The sequence below is a fragment of the Curcuma longa genome, chromosome 7 (genome assembly GCF_044706935.1).
Source record: "Curcuma longa cultivar G26 ecotype Majalengka, Jawa Barat chromosome 7, ITB_CL_G26_1.1, whole genome shotgun sequence".
In the NCBI taxonomy this organism is placed as follows: Eukaryota; Viridiplantae; Streptophyta; class Magnoliopsida; order Zingiberales; family Zingiberaceae; genus Curcuma; species Curcuma longa.
In genome coordinates this window covers 11,637,889-11,657,069 of record NC_133867.1, presented here as the reverse complement: position 1 = coordinate 11,657,069, position 19,181 = coordinate 11,637,889, and the positions used below count along the sequence as shown (strand labels likewise).

Genomic DNA, 19,181 nt, shown 5'->3' with positions numbered 1-19,181 from the left:
TAAAATTTTTATCTATTTTTAAGAAAATTTGAATTTGAGAAAATTTCCAAAAAATTTTGAAAAAATTTCAAAGATGACATTTCTGTGCATTGAGGAAAAATAGAAACACAATTTTTCTTTAGCAAAAACCAATCGAACTGAATTTTCTAAAATAATGAATAATAAAAAAAAGTTAGTCAACTAAATACATATGTAATAAAAAATCAGTTTAAAAAAGATTTAGGAACCCAAAATAAGTTCCTATCTACCGGGTTAATTAAAAATTTTGGGGGTACATAATTTCTGAGAATTTTTCTAAGTTGACCCTTATGATTTTTAACATACCAATTTAACCCTTGAGTATAATAATTCTTTTTCTGTCGCAGACATGTAATATCAATTTCCAATTTCGCAACTAAATTTTCTAAATTTTCATTTCTATTTTTTAAATTATCAAACATGCTTAATGGACATGATGTAGATAATTGCTTTTTCAAATTCAAAAGTTTTCTTCTATTTTTGCATAAATTATTAAAAAGAGATTTTATAGCAAAAAATAATTCGTTAGGAGATAGTTTGCATACCTCACTTACCATGTCGTCATACCTATCACTTAGTGGTTCATCGTCGCTGCTGCTTTCATCGGATGACTCTCCCCCTTGATCGATGCTCATCCGGATGTGTTTTCTTCGTCGTCCTCCTCTTGATGACTTGCCATTAGAGCAAGTCCAGCATACTCCTCAATTTCTGACTCGTCGGAAGACGTCTCATCCCAAGTTGCTTTCAAGGCCTTCTTCTTCTTTGCCTGGGAGTCCTTCTTCTTGTTCTTTAGTTTAGGACAATTTTCCTTTATGTGACCATCTTCGTCACAATTGTAGCATTTTACTGTCCTCCTTTTTGGAGATCTCTTCTTTCCCTGAAATTTTGAAAACTGATTAGATTTAATAAATTTTTTAAATTTTCTTACCAGATATCCTTTTTCTCCTCCTTCTTCATCATCCGAGGACGCCGATTCTGGTTCCGTTGTTTTCACGTTCAGGGCTACACCGTTCGCCTTTCGACTTCCTACAATTCTTGATTCGTGAAGTTCAAATGTTGAAAATAAATTCTCGAGCGAAGTTGTCTCGAGATCTTTAGCAATAAAAAATGAATCGACAAAGGAAGACCAATCAGAATTTCTTGGGAACGAATTAAGTGCGTACCTCAGCGAATCTCGGTTGCTTACCTTTTCCCCGAGATTCGTCAGTTCGGTTATCAAACCTTTTATCTTCGAGTGCAGATGCGCTACCGTTTCGCCTTCTTCCATCCGGAGGTTGGTCAGTTGGTTTCGGAGAAGGTCCCTTTTGGCGAGTTTGGCCTTCCGAAGTCCCTTCGTGTAACTCTAGGAATTTTTCCCAGAGTTCTTTCGCAGATGTGTATGTACCGATTCGGTTGACCTCTTGCGCCGGGAGTACAGAAAGCAGATGGTAAACTGCTTTTCCATTCGCCACAAAATCAGATTGGTCCTTCTTGCTCCATTTGGTTAAATCCTTTTCTATGGGAGCTGCAAAACCAGACTGCATTATTATAAATAATTCAAATTCTGTCGTGAAGAATACCTCCATTTTGCGCTTCCATTCGGCGAACTCCCCCTCGAATTTTGGCGGGTAGATGACGGGTCCGACCATTTTGGTTGACGGTGCTGCAGTTGGCGGTTAGTCCTTCTGCGGCGAACTCGCTCTGATACCACTTGTAGGATCGGGTTGGACCGGCTAGAGGGGGGTGAATAGACGGTTTGGCAGAATCGCACAAGTCTTTTAAAAAAAACTTGGTTGCAACTGGATCGTTGCTTCCAAGGCAGTTAACACTCAATAAGAACTCCTTTAGGCGGAGAAGCCTTTACAATTGTAGCACAGAGACTTAGAGAGAAAGAATACAAAGTAATTGATGATTTTACTTCTAGAACTCTAAGTCTTATTTATAACCTAAGAAAATAGATCTGGATCGTTGATCGTAGATGAACTTCCTCTTGGTCGTTGATCCGTTGATGCGATCCTAATCGTTGATCGGAGATAATCTTAAATCTCGAACATTGATTTGATAAAAGGATAAACTTTATCCTTTTTCTTCCAACGTTTAAAACTTTCCAAAGCTTTCAAACTTCCAACGTTTAATCCACCTAAGCCATGCCTTCCAACGTTTAAAAAAATCTCCAATGTTTAAGCCATGCAACGTTGCACGTTGCAACGTTTAACGTTGCAACATGGTTAATTAATCTCCAATTAAACCATGCATGTTGCACATGCAACATGGTTAATTAATCTCCAATTAAGCCATGTATGTTGCACTCTCCAATTAAGCCTGGTCCAAGTCAAATGTTGACTTGGTCAAAGTCAACTTGGTTGACTTTTTGTAGGTAGATCTTCTGGGTGATTTCTGGCCAACCGGAGTTAGGCTCACCCGAACCCGACTCCGGCCTTTTGCCCCTCGAGCGTGCTTCCTCCCGGCTTCTCGTCCCTCGGACGTCGCGCACGTCCTTCTCGCTCCACCGGCGTACTCTTCCGTAGCTTCCGCGTCCCTCGGATTGCACCGAGCCCGTCGGCTCACTTCCCCGCGCAACCCTTCTCGTCCGCTACGTCTTACGCTCGACTTCCTCCGTACCTAAGTTCCTGCACACTTAGCAAAGGGATTAGAACAACACAGGACCTAACTTAATCTGGTTGATCACATCAAAACTAACCGGGGCACCAACATATAAAACCTAAGGGTTATGCTTTCTCTTCTACTCCTCATCTTCTTGCCACCACCCCTCCTCTTCTTCATGCCACCGCCCCTCTTCTTGTCGCCGCCGACCACCTTTGGTTGTGTAGGGGTCATCCAAGCATGTCTTCGACCTTCCCCTCTCCATCGACAAGCCAACTCCCTCAGCTAACCAACCACCCTGTCAAGGGAGCTTCAGTCGTGCCGAACAACCGTCGAATAGTAGAGTTTCAGCCACGAGGTTCTTCTTCCACTGCCTTTGGCTATTGTTCCAACGAGCAAATGTTGTTGTCGGAACTCTGATGCCATTAGACCTGCTGTCCCTTGTCGACAACATGCATCCGACCTTCGAACGATGACTTCATTGCCTTCGTTCAGTTCGTTTCGTATCGTTGGGTTGTTTTGAGCTGTCGAATACCGAATTGAACCGTGGATTCTATCACGGATCGTTTTGTCTCCTTCCTTTGATTAGTATCGAAATAGAGACACCACACATAACTTAATAAAATCGTCTCACAGAGATCTCGACGTGGATACAAGTAAAGGTAATTGTTTTGAAGGTTGTTGGTTGATGTCGTTTCCGCTTCACGTCATCCAATAGGTATAATTTATTTATACCGTCTATTTCTCCGATTATGTCTGCACGTGTGTGTATCCACGTATAGTTTTTGATGTGCATATTGTAATAATTTAGATTATTATACTTACGCTATTTATTTATCAAAATAAAATTTTAAAACGTGCATAGAGAAACTCAACATCACTATCGATATGTTAAATATTAAGTCATTTTTGTGATGAGGATCTTGATAGAGAGGGCCAAAGAATGTTGATAGATGTTCTTAATTTTAAATTTGGGATAAAGATCAAATGTTAGAGATCTTCAAAAGAGAGAGGGTTATGAGAATGGTCTTGAAAGAAACACATTTAGGCGATGAAATAACTATCAAATGGATAAAAAAAAAAGAAATAAATTTATTCAACTTAATAATGTTTAAGCTATGTTTTTTTTACTATAAATTTTATCAAACTGGATACTTAAGCTTATTCACGAACTTCCAATTGATTCATCTATAATCCCAAACACTTGTGTGTTATTGGAAAGATAAGCTTAACCCATCAAACCTACTGTTATATTAGCTTCAAACTTAACCTTTGAAAGTTGTCTCTCTTGATATGCACTACTTAATTAAACATGTAAAATGTAAGGATTCAATCATGATTTTATTTTTATTCAGAGAACCGAACACGACACAAGCTAACTTGATACTCAAATTATCATGTACCAATTTCAATCACTGGAAAGGACATAAAATTGTCTGTATTACTGAAAAATAATGAGCATCATCTGAGATTTGTTCTGACAAAATGCTCAAGGGAAAATAAATATACAGCAGTTTCTGCTCAAGTTCATAAGCTCCTGGCATTTGCTGACTACAGAATTCTGAAAAGGATCCAATTCCCATAATCTTAATAGCAAGCAAGCAATTGGATGGTGGCCCTTCCTAGATTAGACTGAAAAGAAAGATATCACTTTGGAAATTAGATAGCACAAGTGTGCTTGTTAGTTATTTCAACTTCTTGAACTGTGACATGTGCACGAGGCACGATGCAACATAACTAAGCAAGTAGATAAAATTGAGAGCTTAAAGGTCAGAAAACATTTAACAGCATACTCGGAAAACATCTAATAGTAAACTAAGCTTACTTATTAGCTTGCCGCATACTCACATATAAACTTCAATTGGTTTATGGAAGCTCATTCTGAATCATTGATCAGCAAGTCGCTGAAGAAAGAATCGGAAAGAGACTCTGTAGCAGATCCATATTCATTCAAGCGTTTTTTGAAAGAACGAAGATCTCTCTCATCCTTTGCTGTTCGTTTCTGTCAGAAACAAGGTGTTTTAAGAAGTTGGATTTCTATATATATCGTTTCTGTCATCCTTTGCTAGAGGGTAAGATGAAAAATAAGAGAGGATTATTAGAAAATTATAACTGAACTTACAAATGATTTCTTTGTCAACAAGATATCCACCAGATATATTAACCAGAGAACATTGGTCTTGGGGAAACTGCGAAATGAGAATTTGCATAGTACATACATGAAGATGTTAATTCAGAACAGTTATAACATCGCTGATTAGTTTATTTTCATGATGGCTGCTCTAGGCGACAAGCCATTTTATTTGTGGTAGATTAAGTTTCTTGATCTTTATGCTAAATGAATCATAGTCTGCTCAATTTGTCATGAAGCACTATGGACTCGTCAAGCAACAAATTTCTACTAGTGACAAAATTAAAATTTCTACTAGTGATTTTGCCTTCCAAACATAGACTGATGCAAATGTTCTAGCGGAAAGTGTCAACTAGTTTAATTTACAAGCGCATTGAATTTTGAAAGTTTATTGCTAAGGGATGCATGCTCCTGGTTTCATTCAGTATGTGGGAAAGATCTTAACTGTCTTATTTTGTAATTCAAACTTCAAGGATGACACAACATGTAAAGAATAATTGATTTTTTTCCACAAGTTTAATTTTACCTTCCTTCCCAATAGTCTTCAGTTAAGTCTCTCATTTTGCGGTACGTTTCAAACTGGCAATAACATTAAGTTATGTGAAATAATTAAACTAAGCAAAGAAAGAGATGATGTTTGCTACCAACTTGTTTATCTCCTTTTGGACCCTCAAAGAGTCCAGGATCAGCAGACAAGTCAAGAAATAATATGGCTTCGCCTGTTAAGATGGTAGACACATTAAATTTTATTTTTTCGCATACAAGCAGAAAATAAAATTCAATAATAATTTTTGTGAAAATTATTGTAAATCCTTCTTTGAACATTGCATCATTTTTTGAATGTTGCTTGTGGAAGAGATTGTCGCAATACTCACACAACTATCCTAATTGCAATGAAATGAGTTCAGTTAATTATTTAAATAAGCACAAGGCACTAAAAGAGAACAATTTTCACAAAAGGAAATAGTGTTTCCTATTTCATTAATATTAGACTTGGCTCTTCTACTATGAATAACGAAGCAAGAGTCTAAAATTCCATCTGAATGTTATACAATATCTCCTTTCAAAATGACAAATAAAAAAAGAACTATTTTTATCATAGTAAGAGTTCCCAAAGATGGTATCCTAAAGGTTTAATATCAATAAAAGAAATATCAACTATTTTTGAATATTTAGTCTCTTACATTGGCCTCCTAAATTGTTGCACCTAATGAAAATCAAGCCGAAGGAAATTAGTAAAGCTTTGGAAGAAAACATTTCCATTTTGCAATTTAAAATAATTGATTTGCATGTTCAATTCATACTTTATAAAAATCTGATTAAGTTTATTTTTGCATCTTACATTTTGTGTCACTGTTATAGCTGTAAGCAATTAACCCATTAATCAAGCATCAAGATCAGAATGCAAAGAGTTATTTTGTCCTCTATGCTGGCAACATGGAAACTAGTCTCATTTTCTACCCCGTGATAAAAAAACAAAAGTTCATAATACATTATGGGATTTAGAACATTAGTAAAATACTTACCAGTATTGATACGGGAGAGAGTAAAATCTATTATTGATATAGCTAACCCAAATGTCTTAGCTCTCATCTTTTTTCCATGAAGAGTAAAATTTGTTGAAATATCTTTTGTATGAGTTAAAAGAATATTTCCCCTGCACAATAAATATATGGCTAGCAAAGAAGAAACAGATCTAACAAGAATAAAAATAATGATTTTGATCAAATTGCTTGAAATAAAAAAAATAAACAAACCAATGCAAATCTCGATGTTCAAACTCGCAAGCAGTTTCTGCCACAGCCAAAGCAATAGTAGTCTACAATAGTCAAGTAAAATTAGTAAATAATTGGAAATCCAACTTAATGGCATTTGAAAGGAAGAACAAATGACTTACTTGCACCAATAAACTTCGAGCCTCATCATAGTTAACTAGTACAAAACTTTCCAGATCTTTCCCACCATCAGCCAGTACAAATACTATATAGCACTGAAGGAATTGGGGTTATCTTAATTGAATAATAAGATTACAATCCGTGTATCTATGGCACCCAAGCCTAATAATATTTGAGTAAATAATAATGCAAGAGCAAAATAACTATTTGTAATAGTTTCTCTAGAGTCGAATCATAGATATCTATCATGTTCAACAATCACACACCAAAACAAAAACAAAGTTCCAACAAGAGGTTTGATGAAATTATAGATAATACATAACAAAGTTTATGGCTCATCACTTTTTTTGGACAAAATGACATGTTAGATGGAGTGACATGATAGTTAAAATCAACATGTTTAATACATTAATGAAATATTGGATTGCTTGAAATATAAATGATTGTCTGATTGTTGGAATGTTTTATTTCTTGGATTTTCATGTTCTAGTTACCTGCAACATAGGTGTAAAAGATTGATGCAGAGAGGGGGCTACTACATGCAAAGGAAAAGGAGTCATGGCAAGGATCAGCAACAGGAGGCTTCTTGAGAGTAACACGAAGATGTAGAGAGGGGGGATCAAGTTGCACGGCTTGGAGAAATGATCATAGCACAATTCTAGGTATGTCATGATGCACGTGTGTGCAAGGGATGAACAATTGTGTAATGCAAGTGTTGAAAATTAGGTTTCTTCTCTATAGAATAATGTGATCACAACACATTTATATAATCTCAAACCTACTAATATACTGGTACATGACTAAAACTGCTATTTCTAATCTGTAGCACTACATTGATATGTTTGTTCCTATAACAATGCTTGCTCATAAAACAGTCGTACAAGGCTAGCGATAACCAATAAGAATATTTTTGTTGTTTATAATCTATATCCAAAATTTTATTTTTCTAAAAGATGTAAAAAACCTGATTCTCCACGAACTCTTTGGGATGATCATTTTCAGAACCATGCACTGCATCCCAATCTTCCCAAGCACTAATCAATCCATCATCATAGGGTCCTTGGCAGATGCAAAAACTGAAGAGAGAAAGAATAAATCAAAATAATAATAAAAACACTACTTTTATATAAAAGTGAATATACAATAAAAAGAGAGCCCGATAAGCATAAAGTTTCACCAGTCTTATGCTTGACGATCATCAAGACTCAAGGATGAAAATATGCTTCAACAAATATTTCATATTACAGTAAATTAGAGAGTTGGGAGTGTACTCTTTTGTTTCAATGAAGCCAGAGCATGCATTTTTAGTGTTAGTTTCCTTTTGTCTACCCCTTAAACTATTTAATGTCAAAGAAAGCATAACTTCCTCAAGCACTTCCTCAGATTTCTGTTCCCCCAAAAAAAAACACAAATCTGGTTAGTATAACCCTTTAAAGTTTGAATATCAAAGAAAATCAACTATACTTTTACAGACCTTCTGAACTTCTCCATTTACTAGCAGATCTCCATCAATAGGTACTACTTTGCAAACAGTTTCACCAGCTTTGAAAGCCTCTCCATATGTGCCTTCACCAATTTTGACAATACTGCTCAACTCACTGTGGAAAATGGATATTAGTGTTAGTAACCAATTGTCCAGCAGTTTCTTGAAATAGTTCTCAATTTCAGTGAAGAAAATAACTGATCAAACACATGTTAAGGTGGTGAACAATCAGATTGTTGTAGTTAAATGCATCTTCACCACTGGCAATTAAGACACAAAAGCAAAGACAATGTAAGTTGCTGATCTTTTGTTTAGAAGATGATGTCCTTATTAAACACACATAACCACGTTGAAACAAAGTACTGAACACTGCCAGCAATCTGTATTTTCAGTAAGCTAAACAAACATATGTAGAGGCCCTAGCAAATACCCAGTAATTGATAGACCCCTTCAAGTTTCAAGAATAAAGAAGTGCAAACACAAATGCCATAGGAAATTGAGAAAATAGATAATTTCCAGAGGACTTGAAGAAAATAGAGCATACCAGTGTCTAGAGAAGACTTCTCCAAGATTGATTGGCGCAGACTGTCGGCAAATCATCAGAAGTTGGTCAAATGCCTTCAAATATTCCCCATCGGATGTCTTAAATTGTGATGCATCAATTTGAGTAGCTTTTTTTGACTCACTAGAGAAATGCCCTTCTTGCAAGATTTCCACATTTTCACAGATCCCATTTTCTACTTCGTTATCCTTTATGATAAGTGAATCAAAGGAAGCCACAATGCTGTTATCAACCAAATTTTTTATTGAACTATTTGAAATCAGTTCTGGTTTATGGCTTTCCTTGTAGGAACCAAACTTCGACGGAAGCTTTGTCCTCAAATCCCTTTCAGGTGTTTTATCAGTCAAATTGTTGGAGGAACCACAACTGCCAAGTACAGAAGGAACTGAAAATGGCGTTTCCATGATTTTGAATAAATGTTGTGAAGAGCCACATTGCGAAACAAGTTTTGAGATTTTCCATCTCTCTAAAATGGCGGGCAAATCATGCACAACCGCAACTTGTTTTGCACCCATGGTCCAGGTGCTAAAATTCTTAGGCGAAGGACTCTCTTCCAGTAACTCAAAGGAATCGACCTCTAGGAAGTAATTCTTCTCCTTTGTAAAATCTGGAGAATCCTGGCCAGTTTTCTTCTGCAAGCAAACCAATGAAATAAAAACCAAATTTCCTTGGTCTCAATTCAATTTACTAAACTAAATTGGAACGCTTAAGTTCATACTGCTCTGCCTCCTTTCTTCCCTCTCTTGGGTGCTCCTCTTTGTTTGACTTGGGGCCTAAAATTTACCCCCGTCGCGACAACAATACTTTCCCGTCCTCTATAAGAAGAAAGTTAAAAAAAAAACACACTAGATTATGTAGCGCTCAAGTCATAATAATGCACAAGCTAGAACTTTTCTCTCTCCATGTAATGGGAAGCAACAGCCCCAACCACTAGAGGAAATAACAAAGTTCAAGATACCAATTTTCAAGTCATAAAACAACCAACCCGTGCAGAAGCTACAAACGACAAAGATAAATAAAAAACCTGGTGGAAAGGGATCGATTCCAGCTAGGTCTCTTGGTCGGGGCAAAGCTCACTCGGCCTTCCCTGCTCGGTCGACTTTTTCATAGGAAAAAAAATGATCAGTTTCCCAGAAAACTTTTAAGTGTCGGGGAATGCAATCGACGCAGCGGCAACTGATTCTCACATCTGCACTTGCTTAGGGTTCGCATCCGAGGCCGTTCTCCTTCTTCTTTCGTAAACCACAGCAACTTGAGGCGCTGCCGGCGGTTGCTCCCCTTGGGAGACGATCTCCGCCCAGAGATCGCTTCCGTCGCCTGGAAAGAGCGACGATTAGGAAGGAAACATGGAAGAGACTAGCGAAGGAGGACACAGAAAGAGAGATTTCCTTCATCGGCACCTGTCGTTGGAGAAGCCATCGGTCGGCGTAGCGTAGATTGGAGGGAGATTTTGAAAGGGGCTTCTCCTTCTTGAAGACGATGCTTTCAAGAAAAAAAGAAAGTTGGGCTTGGGCCCAACAACACAGAGCCTTTACGGCCCAACAAGTTCAGGGCCAAATTAAATTAAAAAATCGATTGATTTCGATTTTAAAATTTTAAATACGATTAAATTAATTAAATCGAATCAATAGCACTCAATTACTATATTATCAACCGTCAATTATATTATTTAAATTGCACACGCAATTCGATTAATCGATTGATAAATTGGATTGACTTGACTATTCAATAGCATTATCAATCGATTGGTATGAAAATTTTAATTAATTTAATAATCGATCGAATTAATTAATTTATATGTATATATGTATGAATAGTTGAGTCAAATACGATGAATTAATCGAAGAGGTGCCATGACGTTTAAGGACTAAAAGTGTAGAAAGAATTATTAGTAGCATTATTAGGTGAAGAACATTGTCAAGATAAACATGTGCCAACTGCATTACTTGTCTCCACCTACCAAAATTATGGCCATTATTTTTAACAATCGGTCCAAATCACATCATGCAAGTTGGCCTCTCCATTTATTATTCTTATTATTGTTTTATTTTTTTTTATAATTGAGGTATTTGTCATTTGAGCTCAACTTATTCTAAAGACGATATAGGTGTCAACAATACTATAGAGATGTCAATTTTGATGAGTCAAATGGATTCGGATCGAAATAACCATATTATAAAAAAAAATCTCAATTTGAATTCGAGTCCGACCAAAAATCCCAAACTCAAATCCGAGCTTAAATAACTTGAATAACTCGACCAACTTAATTAAATTTTTTAAATTATTTTTTCAAGCAATTCTTCATTTCTATCTCAATACTTCATCATTATTTCATGATTGTTATATTAACTTTTCTGCTATTGATCGATATACACAAAATATTTTAATTTTTAAAATAAAATTTAATTTAACTCTCAATCCAAATCAATTCGAACCCAACTCAATCCAAAAACTTGAATTCAATCTGAACACAAAAATTCCCAATTTTAATTCGATATTTTTCGAATCAAATTCATTCTTGACACCCTTAGAAGACAGGTGATCTTCCTCTAATAAATCCAAAAGTATGAGTGACTCTTCACTAGCCGTTAATGCCCTAAATTTTTTATTTCAAAAAATACTCTACAATGCATCATAATTACAATTCAAACTATAGATGCGACATCCCAATATAATTAGTTATTCAAACGTCGCATATATATATATATTATGTAAATTTTGAATTTTTGATGAAGTTAAGGTTCTTTTTCATTGTGGTTAATTGTAATTTTTTGATTTATTTTTTTATAAATAGTTATGGAACTGATTGTATTGGATCGTTGGATTGACGAATTTCAAACTTTTTTTAATAAAGTAAATTTTAAATTTTGATTACTTAGATAAAATATCAGGTCTCTTACCCCACACTATACACGGGGCATTCCTTATAAAGGAAGTCATTTAGTCCTTTTTGTAACAATTAATCTAATGCACCAGATTTCTCTTAACAAAAAAAAACATAAAAATGGTAAATTATTAATTAGGTCAGCATTGATTCGGAGCAAATATTCAAGTTAAACCCCGGACAATTCTAATATTGCATTCAAATAAACTGTATTTTTTTAAAAAATAAAGTTTGCTGCAATGAGAATCGGGCACGTGGCGCTGCGCGCAGATTCAACCGAGCAAAAAGGTCAATAAAACGCTCCAAAGGAACGGGGCCCATGCTCAATTATGGGGTTTTAAATGACCAATAGACTTCATGAATCACGTGCCATATTTACTGAAATGATTATTACTTTGTCCCCGGGGTGATGGTGCCGCAGTAGGACATCCAAGTTGTCACCTAAGTACCCGCGATTCGATCCTCAGCTACAACATATTTGTAGGAATTTTCCTCCAAATGAGGATCGCAATCAAAGGATGCTGAGCATCTGGGTAGGCCGCTGTGTGCGCTTTCCGTTTTACCTTGGTGGCCGATGGGAAACTTCCGTGAGACCGGACCGGGTAGGCCGCTGTGTGCGCTTCCCGATTTACCTTGGTGGCCGGTAGAAAACTTTCGTAGGACCGGACCGGTCACCCCCAGGGATTGAGTCCATGCGACTAACTGGGATTATCATTTTTTTTTGAAATGATTATTACTTGCCCTCTTCGGTTCCGTAAAAAAGGTGAAATTCGTAACCTTAACTATCGATCTCATGATCATATGTGAAAAAGTAAATCGAAAAAGATAATAATGCAGGAGGATATTGTATTAAGATTTAAACTCTTGTCCTCTTATGTAATTTTGTTATATCGTACCTAACTCTTCTACAAAAGATAAAATCTACCACCTTAGCAGCTCCACACGCTCAGCTCCACAATCATATATGAAAAGGTAAATCGAAAACTACAATTGATCATGCAGTGATATTACCTAACTTCACACAATTCCAGCGATCATTGTACTCAACTCAACTATCCCTATCGGCTATTACGTTGCCCTCGATTTACTGAAACTGGATAGTAAGATCTAGAGGTTGATTTTTAACAGATGGCTTCTTGCTTTTTTACTTGGTTTAGAATCTACGCTTCTTCCTTCTGTTATTATCACTACCAACCGCCCTGCCCTGCGAGGTGCGAACCCACTTCTCATGTGAGATAACCAAGGAGGAGAAGGAGAAGGTGAGAGAACGCCACTCCTCCTCCTTTTTCTTTTTTTATACAGCAGCTGCTTCTTTCGCTGCCGACAATGCGCCAAGTACCTGCCGCGACTCGAAGGGGATGACCTGTGGTCGCCTCACCTGCCGGGAGAAGAGGAAGCCAACCACTGACTCCCCTGCGATGAGATCTCCCAGGGAAGTCCTCTCGTAGATTCTCCCGTGAAGTGTGGGGGCTGGCGGCCGAGGAGGTATAAGGCTATAAGCAGGTGAGGTGAGTCCGCCCCTCAAAGTTAAGATTTTGGAGGTAGGGTGATTGTCAAGTTAGGGTTTTTGATTGTCTGTCATGTTCCGATGAATGTTTTCTGATTCGTTCGATGGGTTATGGACGCCTGATTTCTTGTTCTTTGGATTGATTTTCCCATTGCCGTCGCTTGCTATCTTCCGTCTCGGATTCTAGTGTTTTGAGATATGTTTCTGATGTTTGCGTTTACACAATCATGTTATTTTTTGCTTGCTTATTTGGCCGCGATCGTATGTTGCGTTCCCCGTGATTAATTTGGTCAGGAGATGCACAAAAACTCGGCCTTTTTCACTTTTATTTCGATTCTGGCGTGACTAGCAGACTATGACAGGTGAAAGTTCAGCCCTTTTTTTGTTTTTATTTCATATGGGAAATTGCAGTTACTGTTGCTTCTGGCATAGTTGTTTTCTTGGACAGTGACCCTATTTTCTGTCATCTTGTATCAATTTAAAGGTGCTAGGAACATCTGTCCACGAGTTATCTTCTCAAGTGGCCATGATTTCTCCATGTTCATGATTTTATTTAGCTTCATCTCAACCTGTTATTTTCTTGCAGATAGCGTGTCATCAAAAACATGTCATCCCCCAGTCCCTCTCTTTCTGATCACCTATCGAGAAAGATTAGTCCTTTTGGCCTCAGAGTGTGGGAGATAATTGGTATTAGTTTTGGAGCTGTCCTGTTATGTGCACTATCACTGTTGTTGATGTGTGTCTGTTGCCAGAACCGAAGAAGATATAGAAGGGCTTCTGGTTACTTTTCCACCACTGAGATACCTGCATTTACACGAGACATTGAGGAAGTTCCAACTGAGAAGCCCATAAAAGATGATTCTGCTCTTCTTAAAGTCTACGATGGCTCTAGTGACAATGATTCAAACAAGGGTATGGACTTGGGAAAACCAGAACCAGGTGAAGACAATAGCAATTTTGGCTCATTATATTTCGTCCAGAAACATACTAGCTCCAAATCCTCTCAAATTGGAAGAACAGCGATGGATGTGGCAAACAGGCAGCACTCTGCAGACCCAGCTGTTGTTCCAGAGTTTTCTCACCTAGGTTGGGGCCATTGGTTCACCTTAAGAGACTTAGAAATTGCGACAAATTGGTTTTCAAAGGATAATGTTATCGGTGAGGGCGGTTATGGAGTTGTTTATCGGGGGAAGCTGATCAATGGAACTCCCGTAGCAATCAAGAGGCTTCTCAACAATTTGTAAGTAGATGCGAATAAATGTGGATTATTTTGTAAGTTTTCTTAACCATTGTCTTTTCATTTCCTAAGAATTTTGTGGTATTGTGGATTCTAGTGGCCAAGCAGAGAAAGAGTTTAGGGTGGAAGTTGAAGCAATTGGTCATGTTCGCCACAAGAACCTAGTTCGGCTCCTTGGATTCTGTGTGGAAGGCACTCAAAGGTTCAAAGTTTTTTGACATGAAATCTCTATTCACTCACACAAACTTTGACAAGTTGCTGACAATAGTGGATCAAACCAATTGCATTGTCTTTCAATTACAAGTGTTCTAGTTTCAGATTAACGAGCGAAATAAAGAATCTTCTTCATTGTGTCTCATAAGTGTTACATGTTTGTGATCCATTAACTTTATCTTGTCTAACAAACGATCAGGATGCTGGTTTATGAGTATGTCAATAATGGGAATCTTGAACAGTGGCTTCATGGGGTTGTAGAACAAAAGGGTTCTCTTACTTGGGATGCCCGTATCAAGATTATCTTGGGAACAGCTAAAGCGTAAGTAAATCATCTGAAGGTTGCTCTCACTTTTTCTTTTCCATTTACACATGCCTAAGTCAAAGGATTTTGCTGTTGGATTGGGCTTCTTTGGTAAATCATTACACTTTACAAAAATCAAAATGCTATATACATATGTTTGTAATATAAAAAATATTTCTGATTATAGTTAAAACTCTGGTGTGTCTTTACTAATCAAACCTTTCAACCTTGACATATTTATTCATTGAGATAGACTCACTGTTGTATATTTGTGGTTTTAAACCTTTATGTACATTGATAGGCTTGCCTATTTACATGAGGCTGTTGAGCCAAAAGTTGTTCATCGGGATATCAAGTCCAGTAACATATTGATCGATGAAGACTTTAATGCCAAAATGTCTGATTTTGGCTTAGCAAAGCTATTGGGTGCTGGGAAAAGCCATATCACTACCCGCGTGATGGGCACTTTTGGGTAAATATTCTAGCTAGAATGTGAAACTATTTCATAGTTGCTAAATATTTCAAAACTCCTTATTTAATTTCAAGGCATAGTGCAAAAACAATGTTATCCACTATCATAATATTTTTTTTCATGCAGGTATGTTGCACCAGAATATGCAAATTCTGGATGCCTTAATGAAAAGAGTGACATATACAGCTTTGGTGTTCTTCTCCTGGAGGCCATTACTGGGAGGGGTCCAGTCGACTATCGACGTCCTCCTGATGAGGTAGAACACTGATAGACAATGACAATGTCTACTGTTTAATTAAGCAGTCCAAAACAGCATCATTCAGCTGTGCTTAGGAACCTTAAAATATGGTCTGAAAGAATGTTAACTATTACCTGGTTATGTTTGTACCTTCTTCTCTTTTCCATCCTAACCAGATAAAATGCATGTATCAGAGAAAATGAATCAACCCCAGCCCTTTTTTCTACGATTTGCTGAAGTCTACACACCACTAAACAACATGCAGAGTACCCCAAAAGTGAAAAATTAATTCCAATTCCTGTTGTGAATTGGATTTCTAACTCCCAAAGCTACTAGGGTAGTTTTTCTTCAGCAACCTGATAGATATCTCAGATTTGCATTTACTAGTTTAACTTGAAATCCCTTGGTTTCTCCTTAATAGAAGCTTTTCATGCTTGATTTACTTTTCCAATGTAATATAATGTGTTTAACAGCTTTCTGAAAGATTTTTATTGTTCTTTTTGTTATCCGGAAAAGATATTTATTAACAAGGCCTACTTATTTATCTCAGAAATTTGGTGATTACCATAGTAGAAAGTTATGATTCAACCACTCAAAAATTCTTAGGAAAATTATTCTGGACTGCTTGTAGAACACAGGAAGGAAATTTCAACAAAGTAAATTTTGATTTGGTTAACTTTCCATATTACATTCTAGGATCAAGAGTTTGCCGTATTACTGATACTTTGAGTACAGCAAACTTTTATCGTAGGTCAATCAACATAAAGAATCTCACAGAACTAATGCATCAACTCTTTGAGATGAATCATCTATAACTGTCACCTGCACTAATATGATCTTTGCTAACTAGTTCACTGCAACTAGTGAAATAAAATATCTTTCAGAGACAAAATTGTGAAAGAGTGGAAACTAATACAAGTTTCTAAGTATGTTATGCAAAAATCAACAGTCCGATTCAGCCATTTTCCTAACCTTCCTCACTAAAATCTTTCATGGTATGATTACAGGTAAATCTTGTTGACTGGCTTAAATGGATGATTGCCAACCGTCGTTCTGAAGAAGTGGTAGATCCAAGCATAGCGATTAGGCCAACTTCTAAAGCTCTTAAAAAAGTCCTTTTAGTAGCATTGAGATGTGTTGATCTTGATTCAGATAAGAGACCCACAATGGGGCAGGTTGTCCAAATGCTGGAACAGGAGAATACTAAATCAAACGAGGTTCGCTTTTTTAATCTCGCAGTTCAATACCGTACAATATAAATAGTAGATAAAAGTGACAGTCAAGGTGAAGAGGATAAATTGCCCCATGATTTGAGCTAAGTTCATTTCTTTTTTAGTAATGGTCTTCAAAAGGCTTGTCTAACTTACTCTCAATCCATCAACACATTACTTTCGATCCATCATTCACATGTGTTACTCAAGATAGAACATCCTAAGATGTTTTTCATCCTAAACAGTTTGAATGTCAACTACATTTTCTGCATGATCTATTCCTACTCCACAATAGTATTGACTTTCTGCGAAATCTTCTACCAGTCAGTCTGGTTCGCCTTTGCTGATACAATGGAGATAAAACTTCTAACTCAGACACTAGTGTGAGTTTTGAGTAATATTGTTTGTCAAAAACTGCTCTTATCATTTGTTCAGACTTTGTGATCTTGGACTGTGAGTACAAGCCGTTGTATCTATGCATGCATTGTCACGAACGACATCGATACTTCATATCTAACAAACTCAGTTTAGATGATTAAGTCAATATTTTAATGATTTACAGGATCAAAGGCCTCGGCACAATAGAGTTTCAAAGAGAGATTCTGAAACAAAACGGGAGGATCTTGATTCTAAATCCAAAGGACCAAGAGAGAACCCGAAAAATGATAGGAGGGACAACTAAAGTGCAGACAATGCTTAGGATATGGATATATATATATATATATTTTAAATAAAATGTTGATTAGACTTTTAGAGGGCATCAACTTTGCCTGTGTTCATTGTATTTTTTTTTTCTCAAAGTTGTTTACAGAGTGATAGATTTAAGATTGTTTTAGGAAAGTGTGTTATGTGGTTGTGTACATGGTAAAAGTTGACAACACGCATTGGGATCCAATTTAGTGTTAACATTAAATGAAACTATGTATGTGCTAAGAAGAATACTATGTTTGTGTGGCAAAGAATTCATCATCGTGTTCGAAAATTAAGACATGTGGGCTACTACACCATTGGGTTGCTCGCGTTTCTGGATTTTTCTAGTGGTAGAATCAGGGGAAGATCGTCTACCTCGAGAATTATTCGGGTGTGGATACATATGATCTTTTTGTTTTTTTTAAGGTTTGATTTCACTTTTTGATTCAAATAAGATTATTTGAGAAAATTCCAACATAAATCCAAGTTCTAATTCATTTAGTTTTCTTGAATTGAATAGAAGCTATCAAACTAGATACCATTAGAGAGAGAGAAAAATAAAATTTAAAAATCATGATATTTTTTTTTCAAAATTATATAATTTTTTTCACATTCAAGTAAGATTTGACTATGAATATCTTTTGAAATATTATTGTTTATATTTCCAATGGATGGTTGCATGGTTTTAATATAAAATCTTAGTTAAAATTTGTTTTTTGTATAGTTATTTCATGTTTAACAAGGGATGTTAGAGATATATTTAGTGTAAAGTATATTATATAATTCTTATAAATTGTAGATCCTAAATAACCATAATCTATATTTTTTTATTTTTTACTTTTTCTAAAACATTAAATTTTGGCTTAAATTTTATTTTTTAAAAAGAAGTTAGAGAAATGATAGACTGTATGAAAATGCAGCATGAAAATACAGCATGATACATTACACTACATGGAGGTGGACCCAGGTCTATAGTGTGTCATGCTGCATTTTCATATAGTCTATCATTTCTCAAGAAGTTATTTTGGATCTTTTAGAAATAAGAGGTGTTAAATTGATTATTTATAAAATGGTTGCACGAACACTTTTTTTTATTTTTATTATCAAAAGAAAGCTTCAAATTTTATTTTTTAAAAATTATGAAAAATTAATAGAAGTGATTATTTTAAAAAAAACATACTTTATATAAATAATAGAAATTTGTAAACTCAAATTTAATATTCTATTTTTTTAACATATTTTTTTATTTTTAAAATCAAAATTCATAACTATTTTATAAAATTAAAATTCTCTGTCGTCAAACCCGTTAAAGTCGGTCCCAAACTTGATTAAAAAAGGACGAGAATTGCACGTTAGGTTACCAACTAGTATGGACTTTCAGACAAATATTCAATGAATGGATCAATCAAACTATTGTGCTAATGCTAGGATGTTCTTCGAAATGAATGAGTTGTAGGGTTCGACTGTAATATCTTAACAAGGACCGTTGCATCTCTATGAAAAATTGAGTATAGTGTTAAATATGTAACAGGTCTCACATCATAAGTTGGGTAAGAATAAATATTATAAGAAAATTAATTGTCTAAGATTTGAAACATGAAATCTAAAGACACTTACCGATAAAATAATAGAAATAGTAGATACAATAATTAAGAAAAAAATTAATATTTTATGTGTACAAGAAATAAAATAGATAAGAAAGAAGGTAAAGATGATAAAGAATTTAGATTTTAAATTATGATACATAGGAAAG

General features: G+C 35.9%; 2 protein-coding genes across 2 annotated transcripts; one reads left to right on the top strand and one right to left on the bottom strand.

Moving 5' to 3' along the window:
- Positions 1–4,477: 4,477 nt before the first annotated feature.
- Positions 4,478–10,091, bottom strand: LOC141832675 (serine/threonine-protein kinase haspin homolog). The gene is made up of 15 exons (XM_074720134.1): positions 10,073–10,091; positions 9,860–9,989; positions 9,697–9,771; positions 9,391–9,487; positions 8,655–9,304; positions 8,102–8,225; positions 7,899–8,014; positions 7,592–7,703; positions 6,630–6,722; positions 6,490–6,551; positions 6,259–6,389; positions 5,381–5,451; positions 5,259–5,311; positions 4,724–4,790; positions 4,478–4,603 (listed from the first exon to the last, which is right to left on the bottom strand). The coding sequence occupies exons 1-15, from the start codon at positions 10,089–10,091 to the stop codon at positions 4,478–4,480; spliced, it is 1,926 nt and encodes a 641-aa protein (XP_074576235.1).
- A 2,969-nt stretch (positions 10,092–13,060) lies between these two features.
- Positions 13,061–17,581, top strand: LOC141831880 (putative receptor-like protein kinase At5g18500). The gene is made up of 8 exons (XM_074719296.1): positions 13,061–13,097; positions 13,650–14,303; positions 14,398–14,502; positions 14,713–14,835; positions 15,119–15,289; positions 15,416–15,545; positions 16,535–16,744; positions 17,301–17,581. The coding sequence occupies exons 2-8, from the start codon at positions 13,669–13,671 to the stop codon at positions 17,418–17,420; spliced, it is 1,494 nt and encodes a 497-aa protein (XP_074575397.1). The 5' UTR covers positions 13,061–13,097; positions 13,650–13,668; the 3' UTR covers positions 17,421–17,581.
- Positions 17,582–19,181: the final 1,600 nt, after the last annotated feature.